Below are 26,175 nucleotides of genomic sequence, written 5' to 3'. Positions count from 1 at the left end.
GTAATTTTATTCACTCATCAGTAAACCTCCCATTGTTTTTCTCCGTTGTATATTGTGATTAATCATCCTAATGTCTATTATTAATGGAAAATTGTTGGAGTGAAACAGAAGCCTACATTTATTTTCAGAAGAAAGCTCAGGATTTCCATTAGGTATGTATTTTGGAAGCACAAATGACAGATATCCAGCAGATTCATTCAGTATATTCAAAAGGAGGCAGATACACTGAATCATGGGAGTTGCTTTATTATAGAATACTGGATTTAATCTATCTGTTTCACTAATAATGGAAGTATTTCACTAATAGTGAAAGAATTCTACACACAAGCACACTTTCAATGTACAAGGGCCAGAATATTGTTTTGAACGTGGATGTCATAAATTGCCAACCCACCAAAAATAAATCAGATTTGCAGTAGTCTTAAGAAATATTTGGTATGTTTTGGGGTGGAGGCTTAGATAGGCTGTAATGGGAAACCAAGATGATGTTTTAATATTTAAAAAGAGACTAGTTCACAGTCTGTTCACCATAAGCAAATTGTCTGGATTTCTTAAATGTTAACCAATGTTATTATTTGCCCTGCCTCTTGCGGTTGGATAGTTTAAAGTCCAGTAATTAACTACACTAAGTCATATCAATACAATTAAGTTGTATTAATTACATATTTACAACAGCAAATACTACAGAGTCTACAATGGATGTGTGAAACCTGCCTTTGACCCTTCTTAAAAACAAAAACAAAAAACACGTTCACTTGACATTTTAAACCGCACCAGCCAGTTTGTACATAGCATCACGAAGTGATATGTACTTATGTCACCGAGACACTAAATGCATTGTTTGAAATTAAGCGCCACTCACTTGCCAAGTTAAACTATTACGAGTTGTTTATACAGTACACACGTACACCACAGCATGTTCCGATTTGGCTACACACACATAGCACTTTTAAAACAAAAAAGAAAAATAGTGAAGAAGAGCCCTAGGGTGAACATCCCGGTAACCTTCAGCAAGCCCACGCCACTCCACGCGTGGCTCTCTCTTTACCACCACCAGCACAAGGCACTGCCTCGCTCATCCCCCGGATAACTCCCCATCTTACAGAGCTCGGGATCCAGCTTGAGTTAATATCGGGGTACGACGAGCCCCAGGTCCTGATTCTCCCACCCCACTTCTGCGGGATTCCTTCCCCCCCCCACTCCACGCGTTTCGTGACTCTCTTCCCTCGGGTGGGCACGATCCCTCCCACTGCAGAGCGGCAGAGCTTAGCTCAGCGCTCCCAGCCTGGAAGGAGGCCGCCATCCACTCCACTCCCAAACCGTCTCCCCTTCCTGGAGGGCTCAAGGCGCTGCCGAGGCAGCGGGATAAATTCTGGGCGGCGCGCCACCAAGCCGCCCTCCAGAACCGGAAGCCCCCCTTTATCTATCTATCTATCTATCTATCTATCTATCTATCTATCTATCTATCTATCTATCTATCTATCTATCTATCTGTCTGTCTGTCTGTCTGTCTGTCTGTCTGAGGAGAATGGGGAGAAGCAGAAAGGCGAGCGCAGGCGGGTTTTCGCGCGTCGGCCGAAGCAGCCGAGGTGCTTCCCTTCCTTCCTCAGGTCGAGGAGTTGCTCCTCGGCGGCTCCTCCCCTCTGAGGCTCGGCCCACGAGAAAGCCGCGCTTTGTGACAGTTGCCAAAGGAGGGGGGGCGGGGCGGAGAGACGCGAGTGGTGCCGCCCGCCCCGCTCGGGCACGTTTTGCTGCTTTCTTGGCTTGGGCGAGCTGAGCCGAGCCGCAGCCCGCCGGTCGGCCCCGTCGTTCATCCGCTTTTGAGGCCGTCCGTCCGGCTGGCCGAGCGGACAACACAAAACCCTCCGATTGCTGCAGCCCGCTGCGGGGATGTGCCATTGCCATGGCGAGGAGGGTCTCTGCGGGGGCCTGGCTCAGGAAGCCCTACTACGGGCAGGTAAGCAGGGAGGGGGCGTCCAGGCGGGACGCGGGGCTGAGGCGAAGCCAGCCGGACGGGGCTGCGGCGGCGGGGCAGGCACACTGCGGTTGGGAGCAGCCAGGCGTGGGCCAGGCTGCCGTGAATGGGGAAGCGAGGTGGGGAGGGCGGGGAGAGGATAGGCGCTCGGGGAAGGGAAGACGAAGGAGGATGTGTGTACATTGGGGGTTGGGATGTGGGGCGGCGGCGGGGGGGGGAGAGGAATCCTTGGCTACGCGTTGCTCGGCGAAGCAGCCCCGAGCAGAGGAATGCCGCCAGGCGGTTAGGAATCCGCGCCATCAGTTTCTCAGGACTTCCCGAGCCTTCCTCTCTTTTTGGTGGGGTGGGGGAAGGGGAGTCAGCAACTATGGGAAGAAGCAGGTAAGCGAATCCTTAACTAGGCCCGGCCCCAAGCCCTCGTTTAAAAGGCTTTCCCCCCTCTCCTTTCCCGCCCCCACTTCTCAACCCAGCAGTCCTACTTCTCCCTCCTCCTCCTCCTCGTTTCCACCTCCTGCCTCGGCTTGATGTTGGGAGGTTTGTGAACTGGTGATGATGCCTCCTGCTGAAAAAAGTCTTTCCAACTATGGATATCTCTGTGATTCCAGTCAAGCTTTCCTGGTGATTTAGCGGAGGATTTGCTGCCGATTGCCAGATTTAAAACATTTCCGAGAGTAGCTGGCATCCTTAGGATTTGAAGATATGTTGTTTTGATGGGTTGTGTCTGGAGGTCAGTGGTAGAATACTGTAAAAGGCTAAAAAGCAGCGAGCGCACACACAAAAAAGGGCCAAAACGCCCTTGGTGAAGTGCTAACCTTTTAGAAAATGTAAGCTGAGAAGAGGCACTGGGGGCTGGTTGTGTTCCTGTTTGTTTATTCCCATATTAAATAAAGATTTAATCATGAAGCCAATATATTTTCTGTTCATTGTGCTTTAACTTCATTACCTGTTACTTAATGTTAAAGCTTTACAATTGTTAGAGAGCAAGAATACATTCTTGAGATAATTTGATTAGATTTACTGTTGAAAAGAGCCTAACCATCTAACAACAATTCTGTGAAGAGTTTAGGCACTCACTTGTCAAAATTCTCTGTGGGCCTTTTCTGGAAGCATAAAACAAGCAATTCCCAAAATCTGTTGAACTATAGTCAAACTGTTTACAAACTCACCCCAGCCAAAATTGTTGTAGCATGAACATAATATATATTTAGTGACCGCACCTATTTGGTTGTATATTATTTTATTGTTTTTTTAAAAGTGTGGTAGAGTTGAGGTTATTTTATTTTATATGTTTCTTGCCTTATTTTTTACAACATTGTTAGTTAGGTGGGTTGGGCTGAGATAGTGTGACTGGCACAAAGCCACCCAGCTGGCTTTCATAATTAAGGTGAGACTTGAAGTCACAGTCTCCTGATTTCTAGTCTGGTTCTTGTTATTTTATGGAAATTTTTATACATGTTAAAAGATACTTTGGCTGTACTTATACAGAAAGTCTATATTTAGACATGGAAAGAAGAAATGGGATGCGTAAAAATGGTGTAAAAAGCTTTTGCAGTTATTTCAAATAAGATGTGAAGAAGGGTGGGTAAAATGTAAAAGGCTTTGTAAAGTGTTTCTTTCAAAAAAAAAAATTCAAATGAGATTAAACTTGCAGCATTGGATGAAGAAAAGTCATAGTCTTCCCATTCCACTCTAAAAATAAAGGTGAAAAATATTCATTCGTGTTTTCTCTTATTTTAAAAGTTATCTTTATTTAAACAAAAATCAGGGAAATTTAAATGAGCAACTCCTTTTTAATAGAATGGATTCAGACGAGGTTTGTACAACACATCCCTGAAGAGGATGGTGTGATTATATGCAAGAGCAATCAAATGTCCTTCTTAGTATAGTAGCAGAATAACTTTAATACTGCTTTTGTATGTTCTAAAAATAAAGAGCATTAACAAATCTATATTGTGCTCTGAGCAAGAGCTGAATCTTGTTTCTATGTTAGATGCTTCATAATCAGATTCAGTTCACATATATTTGCACATAGTTTAAACATATGTTTATACTTTTTCTACACTTTGCATAAAGTTGCTTAGCATGAAAGAGTTGCATAATGGGTGTATATGTTTAGACAAGAGGGAATGTCTATGCAATTATTAAAAAACTATGTGCATACATTTTCCAATCATTTACACATGAATAACAACCACTTTTTTAAAAAAGGAACACACTTGTTTTGATGAGACATAATAAAGTAGCTAATTATTATAGCTTTTGTTTCTTTGTATCATGGCTTTTCAGAGTATAAAATGCACCCTTTATTTTCACAGCTTTTATTTAGTTTGGCAATGTCTGCATCATTCCCCTCTCCTAGTTTGTTCTCAAATCTTTCTGTCCTTGGCATAATTTCAAGCTTTACTTCTCCTCCACAAATACTTTTAAAAGTCCATTAATTCTATGAAGCATCACAGGAATAATTTGTGATCATTTACATTTGTGCTTAAACTTGTAGTTCTTTATATTTCCATATTAAAATACTTTGATTTTAAATTTGACAATTTCATTCAGGATTATATTGACTATTCTCTATAGTAGAATATTCATACATCCAGTCACTGCTTAACACTTGTTCTATATGAATTGAGATGGGCACCACCACCTGTATTTCTGTCTCAGTAATTTTGCAGCAGTTCTTCTGTAACTGAAAGCCTGGTGCTTTTTCGTTGCCAAGGCTATTTGCTTTGCCACCATCTCCTTGTCTTTCTCATTTACACTTCCATTCCCATGAAAATAATGGTGGCTAGCCACCCATTTTAGCAGTTCCCCAATTTCTCACTGGAAGTGGATCCGACTAACTTAAGGTGGCAGAAAGTCAGGACACTTCAAAATTTGAAGTACAACAGCATTAAATTGATGCTTACAGCAGGAAGGGGAGGGATTTATGAAGGTGACAGCTGGGTGGAAGAGAGTTTTGACTTCTCTATTACATAGCCATTATGTTGATTTAGTAGCTTGTGGCTCACTGTATTCTCTGAATCAAGCCACTGTGATATATTTGTTCCTATGGTGAACAAAATTGACTTAATGTGAATAAAACAAATGGTCACAGCTTATTTGCATTTGCTTAGTAAATAGATATAGTAAAAACATTAATTATTTTAACTTTTTTATGAACTTGAAGTTATATAAAAATACTGCTAATTTGGGATTGACATCTGATATGTTTCCTTTTCAAAGTGAATTCAACTATTGATTATGAACAAATGTGTATTTCTGTACTAATGTCTATATCTATCTTTCTTCCGAGCAACATGTATTGTTAACTGTTTGTATGCCAGTAAATATTTCTCCAAATAGTAGATTGCTTTAAAATGATTAGTTATTACTTTAACATTTATATTGCAAGTTAAAAAAACAGCTTTTATAGGAGATTGATGAAGATATATCACTGAATCCCATAAACTATGACTAAAAATTTGAAATATGGAATAGACACTAATACTCTTGTTTACTTTTTGGAATCAAGTTCCTTATTTTAAATGTAATTAGGAGACCCATTTCTCTCAGCTTAATTGTAGTTAATGCTGGTTACCATTCTCAGATAACCTAGATTTTAAATGTAATTCTCTCTTCTAAAAATGTAAAAATCCACCAAGCTCAGTATTCTTATTTTTCAATACTAATTCATGAAATATTAACCTGAATATTAATTTTAGAATTATAGTTTGTTCTCTATATGACACAGAAAGGAATATATATATATATATATATATATATATATATATATATATATAAAATGCTTTAAATTCAATGCTTTTAAAATATATATATATTACTATATAGTGTTAAACCAGCATGTCCACTCCTAATATAATCTGCTTGCTACCTCTAATCTTGGCAATTACCACAGAATTCTTGTCTAGGAACTTCTGTCTTTCCTTTTCTTATATAGGGTAATACTAAATCTTACTGTATCCAAATTTCAATTGTGTTTCCTATTGGGTTTATTTACTTGTGGTTTAATGCAACAAAATTATGACATTGATTGCCTTTTTTCATTTGTTAGCCAGCAGCAAGAAAAGATTTATATAATATATAAATATAGTGAGAAAAGTAATCAAAGCAAGTGGTATGCAACAAGAGGCCATCTCTTCATTTATTGGATTGCTTTAAACTTTCATTTAATTCAAGAATACCGAAATACATCTCAGTGCATGTGCAACAATTTGTCTCATTCTGTCTCAATCTGGTATTAATATCAGTATTCTATGGAACTATTGAAATGCTACTTGAAATGCATTTGGAATGGTAAATAACTCATTGCCATGCAGTATACTTTATTTAGTGGAATATGGAGTCTGTAAACTCCTTGTCAGGTGTTGTCACATGCTTTCTCTTTCAGTATTCTGGATCATTTCCAAAAGGATTAGCAGGAAAGAGAAGAGAGTGTCTGAAGTAATTTTATTTTAACGTGACAGATATCACAAAATACTTGTTCTTTAAAATAGTTTGCCATGTCATAATTGCTTAAAACATTAAAAGGAGCTAATACAACAGTTTGTGTATTAAAACTGTTTTGCAATTAAATCAGTTTAAAAATGAAGACATTTATTTAAGGTCATATTAGTGGAAGCAATTTTATCAATCATTTCCTGTTAATCCTCCTGATTATCCATTTCGAAATAAGAGTTCCTAAACCAGTATGCTGTTGGATGACATGTTAGTTAGTAGCTATGGGGAAAATATTACCAATGTCCTGAAAAAACTGTTCTAGCTATCAGTTTTTAGAACAAAGATGATTCTTTTAATCATTAACTCTATATAATCTAATTATCTACAAAAAGTGTAGACTGTCAAATTCTTCCGAGATAATTCTGCTTATTGTCTTTCAACTCAAGTCGTGATGTCAGATAAATAGTGTGTTTTATTATTAAATTGTTCTAATGAATAATCCTGAGTAATAATCATTTGAGGAGAGTTGGGGTAGTGGTTAAGGTGCCAAAGTAGAAGTTGGGAATTGTAGTTTCATCTTAAGTATAAATCAAACTGGATGACTTTGGGCTGGACACTTTTACAACCTTAGAAAAAGCATGGCAAATTACTCCCAATAAACCTTGCCAAAAAAAATTGGACAGACCAGTCCAGAAAGTAATCTGGAATTAAGAGTGACTCAAAGGCACCAAAATCATCATGCAACATTTTCATAAATATGTAAAGGTCAATTTTCTGTGTTATTAAGTTGTAGTTTTGTGTTTGTAAGTCTCAAAAGTAAATACTGAAAAGTGGAATATAAATGGCCTATGACAATGGCAACCATGAAATATTCTTCATTCTTAATAGTCAGACTAGATTCTGACTAGACTTTCAACAAATTTACAGTAGCTATCACAATTATGATTCAAACTATAATTATACTAATTGCATATCTTATGTTAAAAGCTGCTTTGAGTAGTTTAACTTTCTAATACCGAGCAATACATACGCTTAAATTGCAGGCTGACGTACTTTTAGACTTGGAATTATTCAGCAAATCTTTTGCTCATTCAGCATTCTATAGATAGTAGTTAGGTCTGAAATCAAACTATTTTTAGAACTGTTCACAGGATGTGGGGCGGGAGAGAAAAAATATTTAGTGTTTCAGATTACTGTTTTGGTTATGACTTAGTCTTTTCTAGGGACTAGTCAGTTATTGTACTGAAGTGAACACAGTCTTTAAATACTCCATTCCCAACAGAACTCCTATCAATTTAAATATAACTTGTTTGACTGAGTAATATGCCAGTTAAATCTCATAGACAAGATGTAAAGGTGACAGCTTTGCTTATGTTAGGCAGCTCAGTAATAATGAAAACATGAGCCCTTCCAAAACCAGCACTTATTGTTATATCAATAACTTAAAACTTCATTATTGATAAATATATAAATACTTGTGACATTAGAGGTGCATAGATCAGAAGCATGAATATCCATGTATTTTTTAATGCTGATGATGCCATATTGATGTCTGAGAATCTAAATGTTTGCAGCAAATTCTAAGACTGTGATGGAATAGGTGTGGACCTGAAGATTAATGTGAAGTAGAAAGGTAGTTGTGTTTGATAGAGAAAGTCAAGTGAACTGTTCCAGGCTATGCATAAATATGAAAAATAGAACAAGCAGTATATTTGTAAAAATGTGGGAGTAGATTATTTAAGAAGAATGTGACAGGTTAAATAATAAATGGACAATACATAAATGTAGATTGAATGCTAAAGTGAGTGAATAGTATGGAAGAATTGTGTTGAAGATATATGTCATAGAGAGAGAATGAAGTCTTAATCACAATTCAAATACATAAAAGAAGGGTGAATGGGCTAAGAAGTAAGGAAAAGCAAACTTGCAGTTGGATGATTTGAAGAAATCCTTAGGAAATATGAGAAGTTCACAGAATAAAGGTCATTGTATAAATCAATGCTTGGACATGATGGAAACATGGATGGCTTGCAAGATTAGAAAGGTATAGAGAGGTACAATGAATGAGGCATTGAAAACTAGATTTGGCTGTATTCTGTTATATGTTATGATTTATTTTTCTTATTATTTCTTGTTTCTTTGCACAATATTTCTTACTCAAGATAATATCATGATGAATAAGTATGTATTTTAGCTCCAGTTTCAAATAAGGTATACAAATCACAATGAAAGTTTGTACTTAAATGCTTCACAATTGGAGAAAATTGTTTCATCAAATTCCTGCAAAACTTTTTTAAAAATATTGCATATTTTTTCTTTACATATAAAAATAAGCCCCATTGAAAGACAATATTATAAACAAATTGTATTGTGATCAGATTTCACCATTGCTCTTTGGTTTATTTGTAGCTTCTCATTTCCTTTCTGTATAATATTGCTTTGAAAAAAGATACTGTAAATTAGAATTTATACATGAGGTGTTTACTTCTTTTCCTGCCTAATTAGTCTTTATAAAAATGCCTCTGAGGGCCATTAAGCTATACTCTTGAGTTATTGCAAGAAAAGTGCTGATTGGACCCAGGTGGTAACTGATGAAAGAGTTAACTGTTCTAAAGGTAAAATCTTTATCAAATCAAGCTCTGACTTCAAGGATTTATGTGGATAGGGGTTTTTTTTTGGGGGGCAATGATAGTGAAATAGGTTGCTATTGCTGATTTCTAGGATGTTTCTTTCAATTTTTCCAACCTAGACTACAGCCATGACGTTCCCAGGGGATCTCTATTCTGTGTATTAGCCAAGTCCAACCTTGATTTGTCTTTGTAAAAAAAAAATCAAAATAAAAAGTTGATGCCCAAAGACTATTAAGGAAGACAGCAGAGGAAAGAGAATGGAGGATAAAGCAGATTTTAAAATTGAGATTTGCTGTGAAATCCATAGGAAAAGTTGATCCTTGAAAAAAGGAGAAACAAACCAAAATAAAGAGAGGATTTGGGGGAAATGGTCAGACCAGCAAATCTCAAGGAAGAAAGATAGAAGAGACTGAGACCAGGAAAATGTAAGCAAGATAATTGTTTGTCTGTTACATTGTCATATTTCTTACGTCTTTATAAGGAAGGGTAGATTTTGGACCATCAGAAACAATTATCTACAACAGACTATAGAAGTCAACTTTCAGCTTATATGCCACTACAATTGATGAACTGAACTTTAAAAATACAAGCAGAAACTGATGGAGAAGATACTTGAAATCCCAAACTGCCAATCCGGTTGGATGGAGATATTGCTTATATATGAGCTGTGCTATATTTTGAGGTTCTATAAAGTGTCAGTTGAAGATTAATAAAGGAAAAGGTTGCATTGAAAACTGTTTCCAGTCTCACCATTATTTCAAGGTACTTTTCCCTTTGAAAAGGGCAAATCTATAATAATCCCATAGGCTAGGAGAAAAAAGTTAACTTTAATGATATAAGCACAGAAATAGTAGGTGTTCTGGAGTTATGGACTCTGCCCAACTCACCTCACAGGGTCGTCGTTGGATGAAAACTGTCTCTTTATTATAAAAAAACTGGATAAAAATACATAATTTTTTTTACTTGTTTGGTGGAAAGGGAGGAATGTATAAGGATCTGAATATTCTGTTTAATTCTGCCATAGTCTTTCAAATATTAGAAATAATTTTGTCTCTTATTTAACCTAGTATTTTAGAATACAAGAAGAGATGTTTCTCTTCTTCCAGATCTGTCAAAAATGTATAGGCAGTGCATACTAATAAACAGCCAAAAGGGAGTTGCAATGTGTGTATGCATATAGATGAAACTATAAATCATAGTAATTGCATAGATAGGGAAATAGAACACTCAATCTGTGGCCCAAGAGTGCTCATTTTCTTTCTTACTTTTTTAAATAGAAAATAATGCCATTGGTTCACTCTCTCACTGCAAGAAGAAGAAAAATGATAAATACTTTGATGTATACCAGATTGTGAACTCTTCCTGATATATGAGAAGTAAACACTCCAGTTAATTTATCAGAATATGGATAATGTTGTTAAAGCAACATTCCTTGCTATGTGGGCAATACATTTTATAGATTTCTCATATTAAAGGAAGAAAGCCAGTTTGATCTAATGTAGCTTTAGCTGGCTGGGTGATGTTGGACTAGTCACTTTCAGTCAGGCCTAGGAAGGAGGCAAACCACTGAAAAAGCTTGCCATGAAAACTGCAGAGATTAGTCCAGGCAGTTGCCAGGATTCCAAAACTGACTTGAAGAAACAAAAATTTAAAAAAATGAAATGAATTTCTCCCTTCAGAGATCATAGACAACTTTCTTCTCTAAATGATTGAATTCATTCAGTAATAACCTGTGTTCTTTGCTATTCTCTTATAACAACTATTTGGATTACTCTGCAAGTTTGTTATCCTTTTGTTTTGAAAGCAGTGTGTGGAAAATCATGAATAGAAAATAATATTTCATGTTATCTACTGGTATTAACAAACAATTCTACAGAAGAATCTCTATTGATTTCTAGATAAATGGTTTTAGCTGTGTGATACAATAAACCTAATCCTTTGAGTTACTTGTGAGCCCCCAAAACTAGTTAAACTGAGAAGTATATCTAATTAAAAAGGACTATTGTATTATATTTATTACTTAACACATTTGTACTATGTCTTCTCCATTGCTTTGTGATAAAAATTAATTGGGGAAAGTATGAGTTCAGATTTTTAACATGAAGATGATACTAAGCAATCCTTCACAAATCAGTCTTTCATCCTATTTATTTCATTGTGTGCTTTTGAGAACAGATAAATATCCTCAATTTTATCCTTCATTTTGAAAGTCAAATGGAACATTAATATAATTTGACTTAATTCAGAACAATACTGTATTTTAAAGTATCCGTTAATGCATCTGGACAAATAACTTTTATAATAATTACAGTGATAGTACTTATTTGGGTTAACTTCGTTCTGTTTTGTTGTTGTTCCTTAAAGTATTTAACCTTGGCAGCTGCCTGGACTGGTCCTTGCAGTTTTTTGGCATTTTTTTTCTTCAAAATTTGTCATTGCCTGCTTCCTTCGGTTGAGAAAAAATGATTGTCTCAAGATCACCCAGCTGACCTCATGGCTAAGGTGGGACCAGAACTCTCTTGGTTTCTAACCTGATGCTTTAAGTACTGCAGCATAGCTGAATCTCAGTGTGGTCCATTATCTGATAGTATTACTATGAACCCTAGATTTGTGATTAGTTGGTCAAAATTATTGAGTTTTTTTTTAAATTAAAAAAGGTATAATACATTTTTAGAATTTAAAAATACTCAATTATGATGCTAGGAATGGTTGTTGGAACAAGAAGAAAGGGCAAGCAAAGAAAATGCTGGTTTGATAACGTGAATAATATCAAAACTGATATAAAAATGAATATCCAACAACTGAAAGAAACTGCACTTGCCTATAAAGCAAGAACTTTAGAATAAATTATAGGAATATCCTAACTTAATACAGCATGGGCCTTGAGTTCTCAAGAATGTTAAACATGTCTCATACAACCTTAAGTCTAGGTTAATTCATCAAAAGATCATTTTGTATCTTTATCAGACTCCTTGGCAAATGTTGGAGATATAATGTACTAGCTCGATACCTGTGCTTCAATACAAAACTATGTGATAAGGCTTAGTTTTGGGGGATGAAAATAAGAAAAAAAATGTGCCTCTGCCTACCAGCATCCATCAGTACTCATCTAGTGTCCTGTCAGTGTGTGAGAGAGTTGAGGGCTGTTTGGAAAGTGAAACAGTATTTGCTATGTGAGCAAGAAGGAGACAGCAAGGAGCCTGAGTGTGGCTTAGCTCAACTGTTCTGTACTAAAGCTGCTTGATGCTGTAAAACTGAAATTGAAACTCCTCTCCTCTGCTTGTGTTTTGCATTTGGAACAGATTTCTTTTCAGGTGGGGAGGGGGAGTAGAATTCCTTAGCATCAGAGCATGTTAATATACATGAAATACTAATGCTCTGATGGTCATTTCGAAAAATCCTTTCTTAGCACCTAGAAGCCAAGAGGAACAAACATGCCAAATTTCAAGTTTGTAGGCTTTACAGTTCTGGAGATTTTGTGATGATATGTGTGTGGTATTTAGCTTTTATATATATAGATTTGAGGGGATTCTATCTGTATAATTTGAGTTTATTCTAATACTTTTGTTTTGGGCTGATACTCAAACATATATTCATATTGTTCAAAAAATAATTTCACATATGTTAATATAAATTATATGCTGACAATTTGAAACATATTAATTAATGAAGTTCATTGGATTTATGCAACTTGTCTTTCATAGTCAAGAAAATGTTTTCCTTTGCTGGAAAGAACTGTTGCTCCACACTGAAAATACTGGATTGAAGAATACATGCTTCCTTTCAGCCCTTTTGGCTTTTTTGCCAGTGCAGTGGACAGATTTATCAATATAATTCTACAAGGGTAAAGATTAATTAGTTGTTTAAAAAATAAATTGCTTTATTATCTATTATGATATTTTTGGCTTTATGTGTAAATGTATTTGTATTTTCAATGTTCCCGGCTTGTTATTATTCCTCTTCATTTTCTGTAAATAGAGAATTTACTATTTTATGTAACTAATATCACTTTTTGTAATTTATTATAATGAAGATTTAAAATTAAAAGGAATTCCTTTTTATGTAATGATAAATCTATTTTTTCTGTGTGGGCAATTCAAGTTGCCTATCAGCCAATTGTTCAAACAATAACATTGTATTTTATTGGGAAATCAAAATTTTAGAGCAATTAATTAACTCCTAGATTTTGCCTGCTCTTTCAAACTTTTTAACAGATCCTCATTGAAAACTAGCCTTTTTTAAAGCAAGATTAATTGGTTTGTTATTTTTAATGTTGCTTCTGCCCCAAAATCTGCCAACAAAATTTTACTTTTTTTTTGTGAGACAGTTGAAACTTTATTCTGATGTAAGGTAAGAGCTAATGTTAGTAGTTGCCAGGCTGTGAATAAAACCACAGTTTTTCCCCTTTGATTTAATTCCTGGTATTTTTTTCCTTCTAATAAAAACAGATATAGTAACTGCATTATTTAGCAATAAACATGTTATACTTTGATAGCTATGAAAGATAGGAAGATTATTTTAGGAATTGTTTTTTAATGAGGAATAAGCAAGTTTTGCACTGAATCATCATTGTCTTGTTTAGTTGGATGTTTTTTATCCTGAAACACTGATTCCAAAAGAATGAATCAGAAACAGCATGACGTTTTCTGCAACATTCCTAGTTGCCTTCCTGCTAGATTTCAGATGTCATAAAAATATCCCAATAAAGAAGTACACAATAATTCTTACTTTAAGATCAGAGGTTTCTTTCATGAGCAATTTGGAACATGAAAACCATCATAACACAACTTACAGTAATAACCCATTGCAATGAGGTCCAGAGACAATTCACAATTTACTTCCTTGTTCTTTCTTACTGGCAGTCTCCACATATATCCATGTACATCTCAAACCTCTATCTACCAGCTACTTTTACTTCCTTATTTCTCATCCTTCTATGTCCAAATATATTTATACTTTGCAAAATCATGTTTCACAATTAGCAACTATTCAGCAGGATTACAAATAGTTCTGGTCAGTGGTGCAATTCAACCCGTGTAACGACCGGTTTGGTGAGTGCGCACTTCACACATGTGCACAGCATTTACAAAAGACCATTTTTAGCTATAATACTTTCTGCTGCAGCCCCAGTGAGTAAAACAGCTGATGCACGGCAAGCCTCTCTGCCATGTGAATCAGCTGTGCTCAAAAACAAGGAAATAAAAAACAGGAAAAGGGCAGGGAGGCGGGGCCAAATGATCATCGGAACTACCAGTTCACCCAAATGGATCTGAACAGGTAGAATCCCAACCCTGGTTCTGGTACATTTTGAAATCATCGTATCTAAAACTTTGGTTCATGTCTCTTTATTCTGGGGCCTGCTATCATCCAAAGGCCTATTGAATCTGATAGATCAATAGCCTATATTTTTGTTTCTGACACAGAATAAAAGAGCCAGAGGTTAGCTCACTTAAATTTTAATATCTTCTCTTTCTAAGCAAGTCTTCCTTTTTGTTATTAATCAGACCAAGACTATTTGTTTTACTTACTGAAAGAAAAACAGTCCTTATATCCTACAGGAATTATGCAGCATCCTGCAGAAAATTCTAACTGTATGAAGCAAAATGATTGCAATGTAAACATGTCTTCTCTGGGGAAGGAAAACTTGTATAAACAATGGTGGAAGACTCTAGGAAGGTTACAGTGGATAATAATATCTGAACTCTTAACTCCTGTGTGTCTCTGTGTGTGTACAGTTAAACAAAATATAAGCATAGTTGCCGTCCTACACTGGATTTCCCAGGCAAAAGCACAAATAATAGGGCATGATAATTGCTTCATTCTCCCACAAATCTGCATACTGTCCAACTATCCCTGATTTATATATTTACAAAAATTGGGTACTGTGTGGATATTACTTGAATTTTTAACTACAACCATTATTTAACATTAGCTGTGCTAATTCTTTTGCAAAACATGGAGAGTCACCAGTCCCAGGCTAATAAAGTCCAAATTATGTTCTAGAAAAGAGCATTATGAAGAAATTTAGACATTCCCAAATTAGGAGAAAGTGGGAGAAGCAGTCTGGCAAACTATACATTACTCATGACTGCAGAAGAGACTTTTGTGTTGAACTTAGTCCTTTCTTCCATTTCACATTTTCATTCTATTACTGTTAATAGAAGAGGTCAGGCAAATGACAATAAGGATTAATTGAGGGACAAAAAAATGCTCTGGGGATCAGTTGAGTGGGAGAATGAAGCCCACGACAGAAATAGGAGAGGAGGTATGATACTATTCTGTGAGTAACCTGGAATTGCAAAAAGGGAAGTCAAGACATGCATATAAGCTAGATCTGGGCATGAAAGAGTGCTATGGGATCACTGGTGTATTCTAGGATAGATAGACTTCTTGGGTTAGTACCAGAATGAGAATAAAGCTCAGAGTCAGGTATATGATTCTTACGTGTGTGTATGTTGATTGATTGATTTCAGGTGGGATGAATGATAGTTTGTGTGCAAATCATAGAATGAAAGAAGATGGTCTAGTTCCCTAGATTTTTTCCCCAGCCTCTTTAAAATTCTAAGGAAGAGAGAAACAGAAGTCTTTTTTTATTGTTATATACTTCATTTCTAGCACAGAGGAACTAAGATTTTCTTAAATATCATAAATATGACTGGAACTCTTCCCTTTCCACTTGTCTCTCTCTGTCTCAAGGTTCGCTTCTCTTATATGCGGATGAAATATCTCTTCTTCTCTTGGCTAGGAGTATTTATTGGCAGCTGGATTATTTATGTTCAGTACTCATCTTACACAGAACTTTGCAGAGGGCATGACTGCAAGAAAATAATAGTAAGTATATTTTTTAAAAAGCAGGTTTGTTGCTATTCTTGACTGGCTCTTTCATCTTTAGTATTTTCTTATAAATTAAATATGAGAGAAATGTTATGATAGAGTTAACTAACTTTTGCTGTTGCACTTGTCTAATAAGATATAGTGGTAGTTTATGTTCTTGGGTTTTTTTTGTCATCATGAGGAATAATATTAGAAAAAAAATACCTGATGTAGCTTACTTATTAAAGTTATCAAATCCCAGTTCACTGGAGACGAAAAAAATGTACAGTTTAGGAATTATGTGAAGGAATACAATAGTGAACCAAAGAACATAGACTGAGAGATCTATATTTAAGGAGCTAATATGATAACATGTTTTGTTTGCTGCTAGTGAAAATTATAGCAATTCTCACATATACTTTTTTTCATTTTTCCAGTGTGATAAATACAAGAGTGGGGTTATTGATGGATCAGCATGTAGTAGCCTGTGTACAAGACAAACACTTTATTTCAGAAAATGTTTGTCAACCCAACCCAACAATCAGGTATGACATTCTGATTTATTTTTTTTATTTCAGAAAAAAACATGGAATGGTAATACTGTGTAATTTTACGTTAAATAATGCTTCAGTTGAAAATAGATGAAAATGGATTTCATATATTAAAGATAAAAAAACCTACAGAGAGCAGTGATTAATGTCTCCTAATAAGGACTTCAGTTGGTTCGTTTGGCCCCTAAAATTGGATCCATCTAAATAAAGTGATTGCTGCAAACACAGACATTCTAGTTATTCTAAGGCAGTGGTCCCCAACCTTTTTGTACCAGGGACCGGTTTCAAGCAGAAAATTTTTGCAAGGACCGGGGGTGGGGGGGAGAGAAGAGAAGGAGGCTTCGCTCTCTCCAAGGAAGAAACTGCTTCAAAGAAGCGGGGGGCTTTTCCTGTCGCCGCAGCTATTCCGAGCGCCCGTTTCACCCCCACTCCCCACTCCGCCCGGCACGCTGTGGCGCTTCAATCCACAGTGTCCCATTCTGCCTGCCTGCCTGCCTGCCTTAGTTTCTGGTTGTTTGGGAGCAGCTTCGCTGAGAATAATAACTATTCGCCTCTTTTACTCAGCCGAAGCTGTTCGATTCAACCATTAACGAAGGCAGGCAGGCAGGCAGAACGGAGCACTGGGCGGGCGGGCGGACGGGTGGGGAGAAAGCGGGCGCTCGGGAAGCTGCGGGGACAGGAAAAGCCCCCCCGCTTCTTTGAAGCAGTTTCTTCCTGTGCTGGTGGAGGAGCGAGAGAGCGACTGAGAGAGCTGACCCAGAGGGACAGGCTTGGTTGCTTCCTCCCTCCCCTTCTTTCATTTGTGTCCTTGATCCCCGATCCCAGCAGCATTCACGAAGGTGAAGAAAGCCGCCATTTTTTTAAAAAAAATTCTTTGCGGCCCGGTAGAGAGTGCTCCACGGCCCGGTACCGGTCCGCGGCCCGGTGGTTGAGGACCCCTGTTCTAAGGTACACTAGTTTGTAAATCTCATAGAAAACAGAACTGTTTAAAAAACCAAAGTCAGCACTGAATTTGCTTACAGTATGCATGCAAAATTGCTGGTAGTGTTTTATGATAGAGAATGGACTTAAGTATTTTGTAACATAGAGGAGAATGTAGGGCATTATGTTTAAGAATATCCTACCATGCTATTGTTTCCCCTTCTCATATTTCCCCAGATTCCCCCCACCCATCTACATAATTCTCTTTTCCCCTTCACACTGCAAGACATGGAACCGTTCTGGACTATGACAAAAACGAAATGCCAGAACATCCAGCAATTTGACAAAATACCTACAGATAGTCCTCAACTTACAACCAGTTGCTTAACGACTATACAACATTGCGGCATATCTCCCCAGGGCTACTTACAACCCAGATTTGAAGTAGGGCTGCCCTCTCCTTCCATGATCACTTGATTACATTTTGGGTTCTTGGTAACCAGCTGGCATTTATATCCTTTTGCAGCATCGCACAGTCACATGACCAAAATGCACAATGTGTTTTTTGTTAAAAACTGGTGTTTACTTCTGGTTTCCAGCAAAACCCCTCACCCATTGCGGATAATGGATTCACTTAATAATGGCAGCATTCACTTAATGACTGTGGTGATAGACTTAATGACTGCTGCAAAAAAGGTTATAAATTTGGGCATGGTTGCTTAACTGGCGCAACTTAACAGCTGTAATTCAGCTCTCAATTAATGGACTGAAGTCAAGAACTACCTGTATTCACAGCTACCAACAGCAGAGAATAGGAGTGCCTCCTATCCAAGGACTGAAAGTTTGGCTTTGGGGAAAGTTATAAGGAAGGGCTAAAAGCAAATATCTTCAGCATACAGAGGGTTAAGTCATTCATTTCATCCTTAAAATCCCACTATGCAAATTATTTTTAAAAGGTGGAAAAGATCAGTCCTATCTAGTGATATGACAAATTAATCTTGCCCCTGTCTCCTACACACAAGACTTAATGTAACATGTAGCTCCCCAGTCTCTAAAGCTTACCACACTATATTAAAGCTTGTATTCGTCATAGTATTTTGAGGGTTGCAAAATCATCATCTGCAAAGGGACTTGATAAAAGGACTCTAGGGAAAATTGACAAATGTTTGGACCCAATTCAGCTACAGTAGTTGTAGATTTTTTTAAATGAGTCTTACTGTTTAATTACATCGATTTGAAGCTGCAACAGCATCATCTGGATTTTCATTTAAAACCTGTTACTGCAAAATATTTTATAGCAGTGTTTTATTAATAAAAGAAATGTCAAATTTTGTGATTATTAGTGCCATAAATCAAATGGGTGTGAAATGTATATTTAGTCGTGTTTTAAAGTACATGTCAAAATGTACAATAGTGTATGAATTTTAAATGCTTATCAGCCATGATTTACAAAAAAATTACAGAATATCCTTACCAAATGCATTTGCTCTTCCATGTTATATACCAGGCAAAAAAGTATGTATTGTTAAAAGTGTTTGATGACGACTGCTGAACAATGTTCTATATCACTAAACAACCATCTTGAATGGAGATTATATTTGACCAGTAGTATTTTATTTCCATCTCTGTAAAAGCTGAGTGAAGAAGCTAGCCTCATTGTAATGAAATGCATTAAAATATTTCTGTATAAAATGATTTAAATAATAGTATAAACTTTAAACTCCCATTTCACCTATTTATATCACTGTCTTTAGGTTGCCTTATTTCAATGTCTTATTTTCAAGGGAGAAGAATGAAGAAATCAAGGACAACTGCTCATCTGATATTTTGAAATTCACTTAAATTTAGTACTTTTAAAGACAGCATGCGGCATTTTTATATAGACACAGCATATAAGTAGTAGTTTAGCAAAAGTGGAAATGCTGTTTCTAGGTTAGCATTTGTCAGCTACAGTCCTTTATAAATACTATATTTGTATAAATAGCATATACATTTTAAGATTTGTTATCTGGAAAATCAGGTCATCTTACTGAAAATAATCATTTAAGCCAACAATTTAGTCAGTGAAATACTGAGTACCAATTACAGATGGCATTGGTGTTAAAGATAAATTTCCACCTATAATCTTAGTTTTATTCCATTTTGTACAGATGTATTTAGGAGAATGGGGTAATTTGCAAGGAGTTATAAAATGCCAGATGGAAGAAATTGCTCATATTGATCTCAGAACTGAACTAGAACCAAGGAAGGAAGCAATTCTGTTTGATAAACCAACTAGAGGAACTACTGTTCAAAAATTCAAAGAGATGGTCTATGGGCTTTTTAAAGTAAGTATATTATTTCTCCATTGCCTGGAGTGATGATGACTGAGATTAAAGTAATGATACAAGACAGATTATTTAATTATTTCATATTTGTGGCAAGATCATTAGATAAAATTAAGACTTTGTGTTGGGAAGTTTTATAAGGATTGCATGAAATGAACTTTTTAAGTTCTGCCTCCCCATTATGATCCTGCTTTATTACAAATAAGAAACTGCCATTGCAATACAGTTGACAGTCTTTCTGTTACTACTCTTATTCTTTTAAAGGCTCCATTTGAAGCACTCTTATGATTAAATATAGCTAAGTCTTGGATTAAGTAGAGGTATTAAAAATTGCATTGGTAGTTCATTTTTTGTTGTTTTCTTGCAGATGTTTCAAGAGGCACTCTTGGTTTGTTCCATAGTTATGCAATTTATATTTTGTAAAGTAGCTACCTTTAAACACACTTATTTGTAGCAAATTTCAATATTAGCAAAGGTGAACCTGCTGCATAGCTTAAGGTTATCTCACTGTTGGGATACTTATTTTGTTGAATTCTTTGAAAATTCATCTGACAATAAGCAATAATTAATTAAAAATAAGAACTGAGTGCACTGATATTTCAACATATATGACTTCTTTCTAGGCAAAACTGGGAGAGCAAGGAAATCTTCCCGAACTGGTTAATCTCATCCTGACTGTGGCTGATGGGAACAAAGATGGCCGCGTTTCCTTGCCAGAAGCAAAGTCGGCATGGGCGCTTCTCCAGTTAAATGAATTCCTGCTCATGGTAATTCTCCAGGACAAAGAACACACTCCCAAATTGTTGGGGTTTTGTGGAGATCTTTATGTGATGGAAAAAGTTGAATATACCTCTCTTTTTGGAATAAGCCTTCCGTGGATCTTTGAACTCTTCATTCCTTTTGGTTTCAGAAGGAGCATGGATCAGTGGTTTACTCCATCGTGGCCCAGAAAGGCAAAAATAGCTATAGGGCTCCTAGAATTTGTGGAAGACATTTTCCATGGACCGTATGGAAATTTTCTTATGTGTGATATGAGTGCCAAAAACCTGGGTTATAATGATAAATATGACTTAAAAATGTTGGATATGAGAAAAATAGTGCCAGAAATGAATTTAAAAGAACTTATTAAAGATCGTCACTGTGAGTCTGACCTGGACTGTGTTTATGGCTCAGACTGTAGAACTGTATGTGACCAAAGTAAAATGAAATGTACTACAGAAATAATTCAGCCAAATTTAGCAAAGGTGTGCCATTTGCTGAAGGACTATCTGCTTCTTGGGGCTCCTTTAGAAATCCATGAGGAATTAGAGAAACAACTGTACTCTTGCATTGCCCTGAAAGTTTCAGCCAATCAGATGGAAATGGAACATTCCTTAATACTCAATAACTTGAAAACTCTATTGTGGAAGAAAATATCTCATACAGATGATTCTTAGGTGCTTCGTCTCAGAAGAAGATACAGTTGCTGTTGTAGGAGCTGACCACTTTTTGTGAAGCATACTTTATAGTTTTTGAAACATTTGTTATCCTCGCCTTTTATCCGTTTCTCTTTCAGACATGTTTTTTCCCCAATTGAAAAGAGTTATATGTGTACTTAAAATGTATGCCTGTCAGACTACTGAAGCCATATGGCTACAACACTCCTGGCTGGAACGAATACTAATTCCCTGTTACCCTTTTACCCTTCACTGGCTTAAGATATTTCTTAAGCGCCTTCTGTTGTTAGTATTCATTCTGTTTCTTTAGAAACTTACTAAAAGCCAAATTTATACATATGGAGAGAGCATTTGGTATAATCCCAGGAAATCCGTTCTATAGAATTTATAAACTCACATGTATTCAACTGAACAGCTTCCTAAATGTAAAAAAAAAAAAATCTAGCATTTGACGTCTATCCCACCCTTTTCCCTGACAAGTTAGTTAATTAAAAACTGGGAATTCTTGACGTAGGACAGTATAAAAACACCGATCACACTTCCATTTCTAAATAACAGCTAAAGAGAGCTACCCAAGAACCTCTGCATCATGAAGCAGTTCCAGTTAGCCGAGCTGCTTCATCTGGCAGTAGAAGACCCTCCCACTTGGATCCAGCAGACCCTCCATCCATCCATCCTTCTAGCCTTCTGGAACACCTTGAAGAGCTGGGGTTGGTTCAGGGCATGGCTGGAGTCCTAGAACTGCAAATGGCGAGGTAGGGAGGAGTGTGTGTTTGAGGGCTCTAGGACCCGGTTTTTTTCATGGTGGCTTTACAGGTAGTCCTCGACTTACAACCACAAGTGAGCCCAGAATTTATGTCGCCAAGTGAGATATTTGTTAAGTGACTTATGTCCCATTTTACCATTTTTCTTGCCACATTACTGCAGGTGCTAAATTAGTAATGCGGGTGCTAAGTGAATCTGGCTTCCCCATTGACTTTGCTTGTCAGAAAGTTGCCAAAAAATGATCATATGACCCCGGGACACTGCAACCATCATAAATACGAACCGTGGGTCAATATGAGTTAATTGTCAAGCATCCAAATGTAAATCACGTGACCATGGGGATGCTGTAACGATCGTAAGTTGTGAAAAATGGTCATAAGTCACTTTTTTCAGTGCTGCTGTAACTTCAACGGTTGCTAAAGGAACTGTTGTAAGCCGAGGACTACCTGTATTTTTTTTTCATTTTTTACTGCCTGGTTTTTTGAGCTGTCCAGGCTTATTGTACAGAGGATGGGCAGCCGTATAACGCCTTTGAATAAATGTATTAATTAATATCTCCTCTTGACAACGTCCCAGGTATCAGTCTGCTCCCTGGGAAAGTTCTGTGCCCTGGACTTTATTTGCCCTGCGTCTTTAGCAAAGAGAAAACTTAGAAGGAATGGGATGGGCGAAGTTGACCGTGTGGGATATTGGTTTAAAAAACACACTCTTAGCTGCCATTTTTGTAAATGCTGGCTACTTTATGAAAGAATTCCTGGTGACTCAGATAGGCTTCTCATCTGAACTAAATGCATGCAAGGGAAAGAGCTTTGTCCCTAAACACTGGTATCATTTAGTCCAAGTAAATGCGGAACTCTTTGCATCTAGGGACCTGCTCTTGTTCCAAAGCTACCACCTTGCAGACATGACAAGAAGTTTCCTTGTGTTCTTTTGACTTAACTATATCTTTATTTTGTGTTCTTGCTTCCCCTCAAAAAACTACAACATGTATTGTGGTGCTTTTAAAAAAATCTGAAGTGTGATTTTTAAAATTCTGAAGTTTCTTTACAATCGTCAATCTGAAGAATCCATCACTATTAGATTACTTTTTTAAAATAATATTTTGGGGATTGTCTATTAATTTTAGCATGGCAGAATTTGCACATTACCATAGTAATTTTTAGAGAAAATTAATGTGACAACTGAAAATGTTTTAAAATGGAAGTTTTTCGAACCAGAACTTTTTGTTAGATTTTTACATTTGTATACACATTTACCTCATACATACATTGAGTATTAGTAAGTTTGCAAATCTCCTCGTTAAAAATAGCCATTGTACCGTTCTAGCATTTAAGGATTTATAAGTTGCACACACAATCATACACACACACGAGCAGCAATATGATATATAAGCTTCAATAAACTACAGTAATCAGTTGGACTATATGAACAGATTTATTAAAAAGTATTAAGCATTATACAATTGAAAGTAAGAAGTCGAAGAGATCCCTAAGCTTTGGTTTGTCCAAATCACAGTTTAATGCAATCAAATAATTGAGTCCTCATTTTTTATCAGCAAAGTATTTAAATCATAATGGACAATCTCACCAAAAGAAAGCCTATCCAACAGTTAAATTCTATGTATGACTGTTCTGAAGTAATATCAGTATTGTAGTTGTAAGGTGGAAGATTCCTATTGGGAGGTAATCATTTGTTCCTTTAACTATCAAACTGTTGTGATTTCACCATATGCACTTTGGAAACTAGAATTATTACATTCACACTGATTTTGTAAGAATGTATAGGTTTGTTTTCATACTATGTGATGAGCCTATTTCTAAAGTGGCATTCGTCTTAAGGTAATGAATATTGGTTTTGGCATTGCTTACAAAACAAAATGAAATACAGCAGTGATAAGATACATGTGTTCACCACTACCCTTGTTGGACTTGTTTTTTTTAAATATTATGTAGTACTTTCCATTTCTGTTGTGTGTTTTTCTCAAAACTAGACCGTAATCCCCAGTTCTAGAAAGAAATGGCAACTTTGATCACACATGGATAATCTTTGGAATCTTATTTAGCACCTAGCTAGTTAATAAACTACATTATTCAACATAGTTGTTTAGCAGACCTCTTCTGAAATACTTTTGCATGTTCCTGTTTGACACTAATTCACCTTTAGTTTTTGACTTGATTCAGTTTTTTTTATAAGACAAGAAAATGACAACAATTATTGACAATTTCACTTTTTGAAATCAACAAAATATTCTTTTTTAACCTGTCAAACATGCACTTATAAAGGCAAAAGAACTATTGTTCCCTGTATAATACGTGACATTATTTGCTTTAGGGTCTTGTATATTTTTGCCTTGTATAAATATTTTTACTAACAGTTTTATTGCACAATGTCCACTTTGTTTTTAAATTGACAGAGACAGCGTTTATTAATGGTACCAGTAAACATTCTTAAATCTTAAAAGCAAATCCATGGTGAGTAAGTCTGAATGTCAATATTTAACGGTCATTGCTCAGTGAGAAAAAAACTATTTGAAAGTTTGGAATAATGGAACTTGTTAGCGATGCAGTTTGTACTGTGTTTTATTTTGATTGCTGTTATACCACTTTCAGGTTTTTATTTTAAATATGAACTGTTTACAATAAACTGGAACTATTTCCTCTTTCTGATAGTAATACATGTTGGGTAGAAACACTGCATTAATTATTAGCATAATTATTGCTGGAGATAGCAAGAGCTCATTGATTCTGGGTAAATTTGAACAAGGTTCAATTTGATTATGTAGTTGAGTCTGTATAACGTGTGCCTGCCTTAACTTCTCCAAATACAAGAAACAAATCAATATGACAATTTTAGTGGACCAAGGTGTGTTGAAAGTCCAAAACACTGATTTCTGCTTGTAGTTTTTGTATTCTAACAAAAAATTTTGATACATGATGATTGAATTTGATTCATTTTGTCAGTCTGGTTGCTACAAAGCAGAAATGATTGAGGAATAGAAAACCCGAACCTGGATTAAAATCTGTTGAGATGACAAGTTTGTTTGATTCTCTGTTCCAGCAGATAGCCCTTTATTGTCCCCTAGCAAAATAGGCTGGGATACAGTTGCATTCATTCATTTTTTTAATATAAAAGTCAATATAATGCAATAAAAGATTAAAGAAATGGGATATATGAAACAAAAAATCGTTATATTTATGTAGTTATCAAGCACATCTAAATTATATTAAAGTAACCAAAATATCTCTACAATCCCCAAGGCATGTCACAACTTTTGAGCACCCCCTAATGTTTGGAAATTGAAAGTTGAAAAATTTGACACACCCTAAATAGGGTGCTTCTGCTTTCCTCTTGAGATTGAAACTTTCATGTAGTGATGGAAGAGATTGGGGAAGGTGCTTGACTATTACACAATTGGCCATTTCTATTCCAAAACTCATTGTGTTTACCAATTTGTTTGTAATTGCAGAGGTAATTATTACATTGGCAGAACTGATAGATGTTTGGCTTTCAGAATAAAGGAGTATCTTCCAAAATGGGTCCAAACAGCCTTGAGTAATGCAATCACAACAGCAAATCATAGCCATAAAATGCCTTCTTCGGCCATTGTGAGATACTATGGGTCACCAGATGCAGTGGTGGGATTCAAATTTTTTTACTACCGGTTCTGTGTAGGTGTGGCATAGCATGGTGGGCATGGCATGGCTTGGTGAGCGTGGCAGAGGAAGGATACTGTAAAATCCCCATTCCCTCCCCACCCCACTAACCTGATTTCCAGCTCCATTCTCCTGAGCAGGGCAACAAAAGAAGACCCAGCTGATCAGCTGAGACTTAGGAGGCAGAGAATAGATAGGGACGGGGCCAACCAGAGGTGGTATTTGCCAATTCTCCCAACTACTCAAAATGTCCACTACCAGTTCTCTGAACTACTCAAAATTTCTACCGGTTCTCCAGAACTGGTCAGAACCTGCTGAATTCCACCTCTGACCAGGTGGATCAAAACTCTGTTTAAAGTTCTACTGTGCCACTGGAACTTTCGTTTCCTGCGATTTGCTGAGGCGATCGCCATTAACAGTTGAGTCCCCCTTTGTGCATGCAGAAACGGCTTTACGCCAATCCACGCCTCTCATGCATTGCCCTTGGTTGCTTTCCTGCATATGTTATACTTAATGCTCTTGCTAGATCTTATAGTTGAGGCTGATTGTAATCGTGTTATTGTAACGTATATACTGATGAGTCAATACGAAAGGCTTGCATCTACCTCTGTTTCTCTTTTGGCTATATTGTTTAAATTATTTCTATTTCGTTTCAACTTAGGGATTC

At 36.4% G+C, this 26,175-nt stretch overlaps 1 protein-coding gene across 2 annotated transcripts; it reads left to right on the top strand.

Annotated features, from left to right (window-relative positions):
- The first annotated feature begins 1,709 nt into the window (after positions 1–1,709).
- Positions 1,710–24,889, top strand: DIPK1A (divergent protein kinase domain 1A). Of its 2 annotated transcripts, XM_087960616.1 has the most exons (8): positions 1,752–1,961; positions 2,228–2,313; positions 10,598–10,623; positions 14,464–14,481; positions 15,739–15,873; positions 16,293–16,400; positions 19,478–19,654; positions 20,278–24,516. In XM_087960616.1, exons 1-8 carry the CDS (start codon positions 1,891–1,893, stop codon positions 21,088–21,090), a joined length of 1,434 nt encoding a protein of 477 aa, XP_087816742.1. In that variant the 5' UTR covers positions 1,752–1,890; the 3' UTR covers positions 21,091–24,516. The 2 variants fall into 2 exon arrangements, with proteins under 2 accessions (XP_026529884.1, XP_087816742.1); XM_026674099.2 differs by lacking the exons at positions 2,228–2,313; positions 10,598–10,623; positions 14,464–14,481 and having other exon boundaries at positions 1,710–1,957; positions 20,278–24,889.
- Positions 24,890–26,175: the final 1,286 nt, after the last annotated feature.

Source organism: Notechis scutatus, chromosome 3, assembly GCF_049901735.1.
Source record: "Notechis scutatus isolate UNSWTSFEM ecotype Mainland chromosome 3, rNotScu1.2, whole genome shotgun sequence".
Taxonomy (NCBI): Eukaryota; Metazoa; Chordata; class Lepidosauria; order Squamata; family Elapidae; genus Notechis; species Notechis scutatus.
Note: the sequence above shows the minus strand (reverse complement) of the source record. Positions and strands in the feature narration are given on the sequence as shown.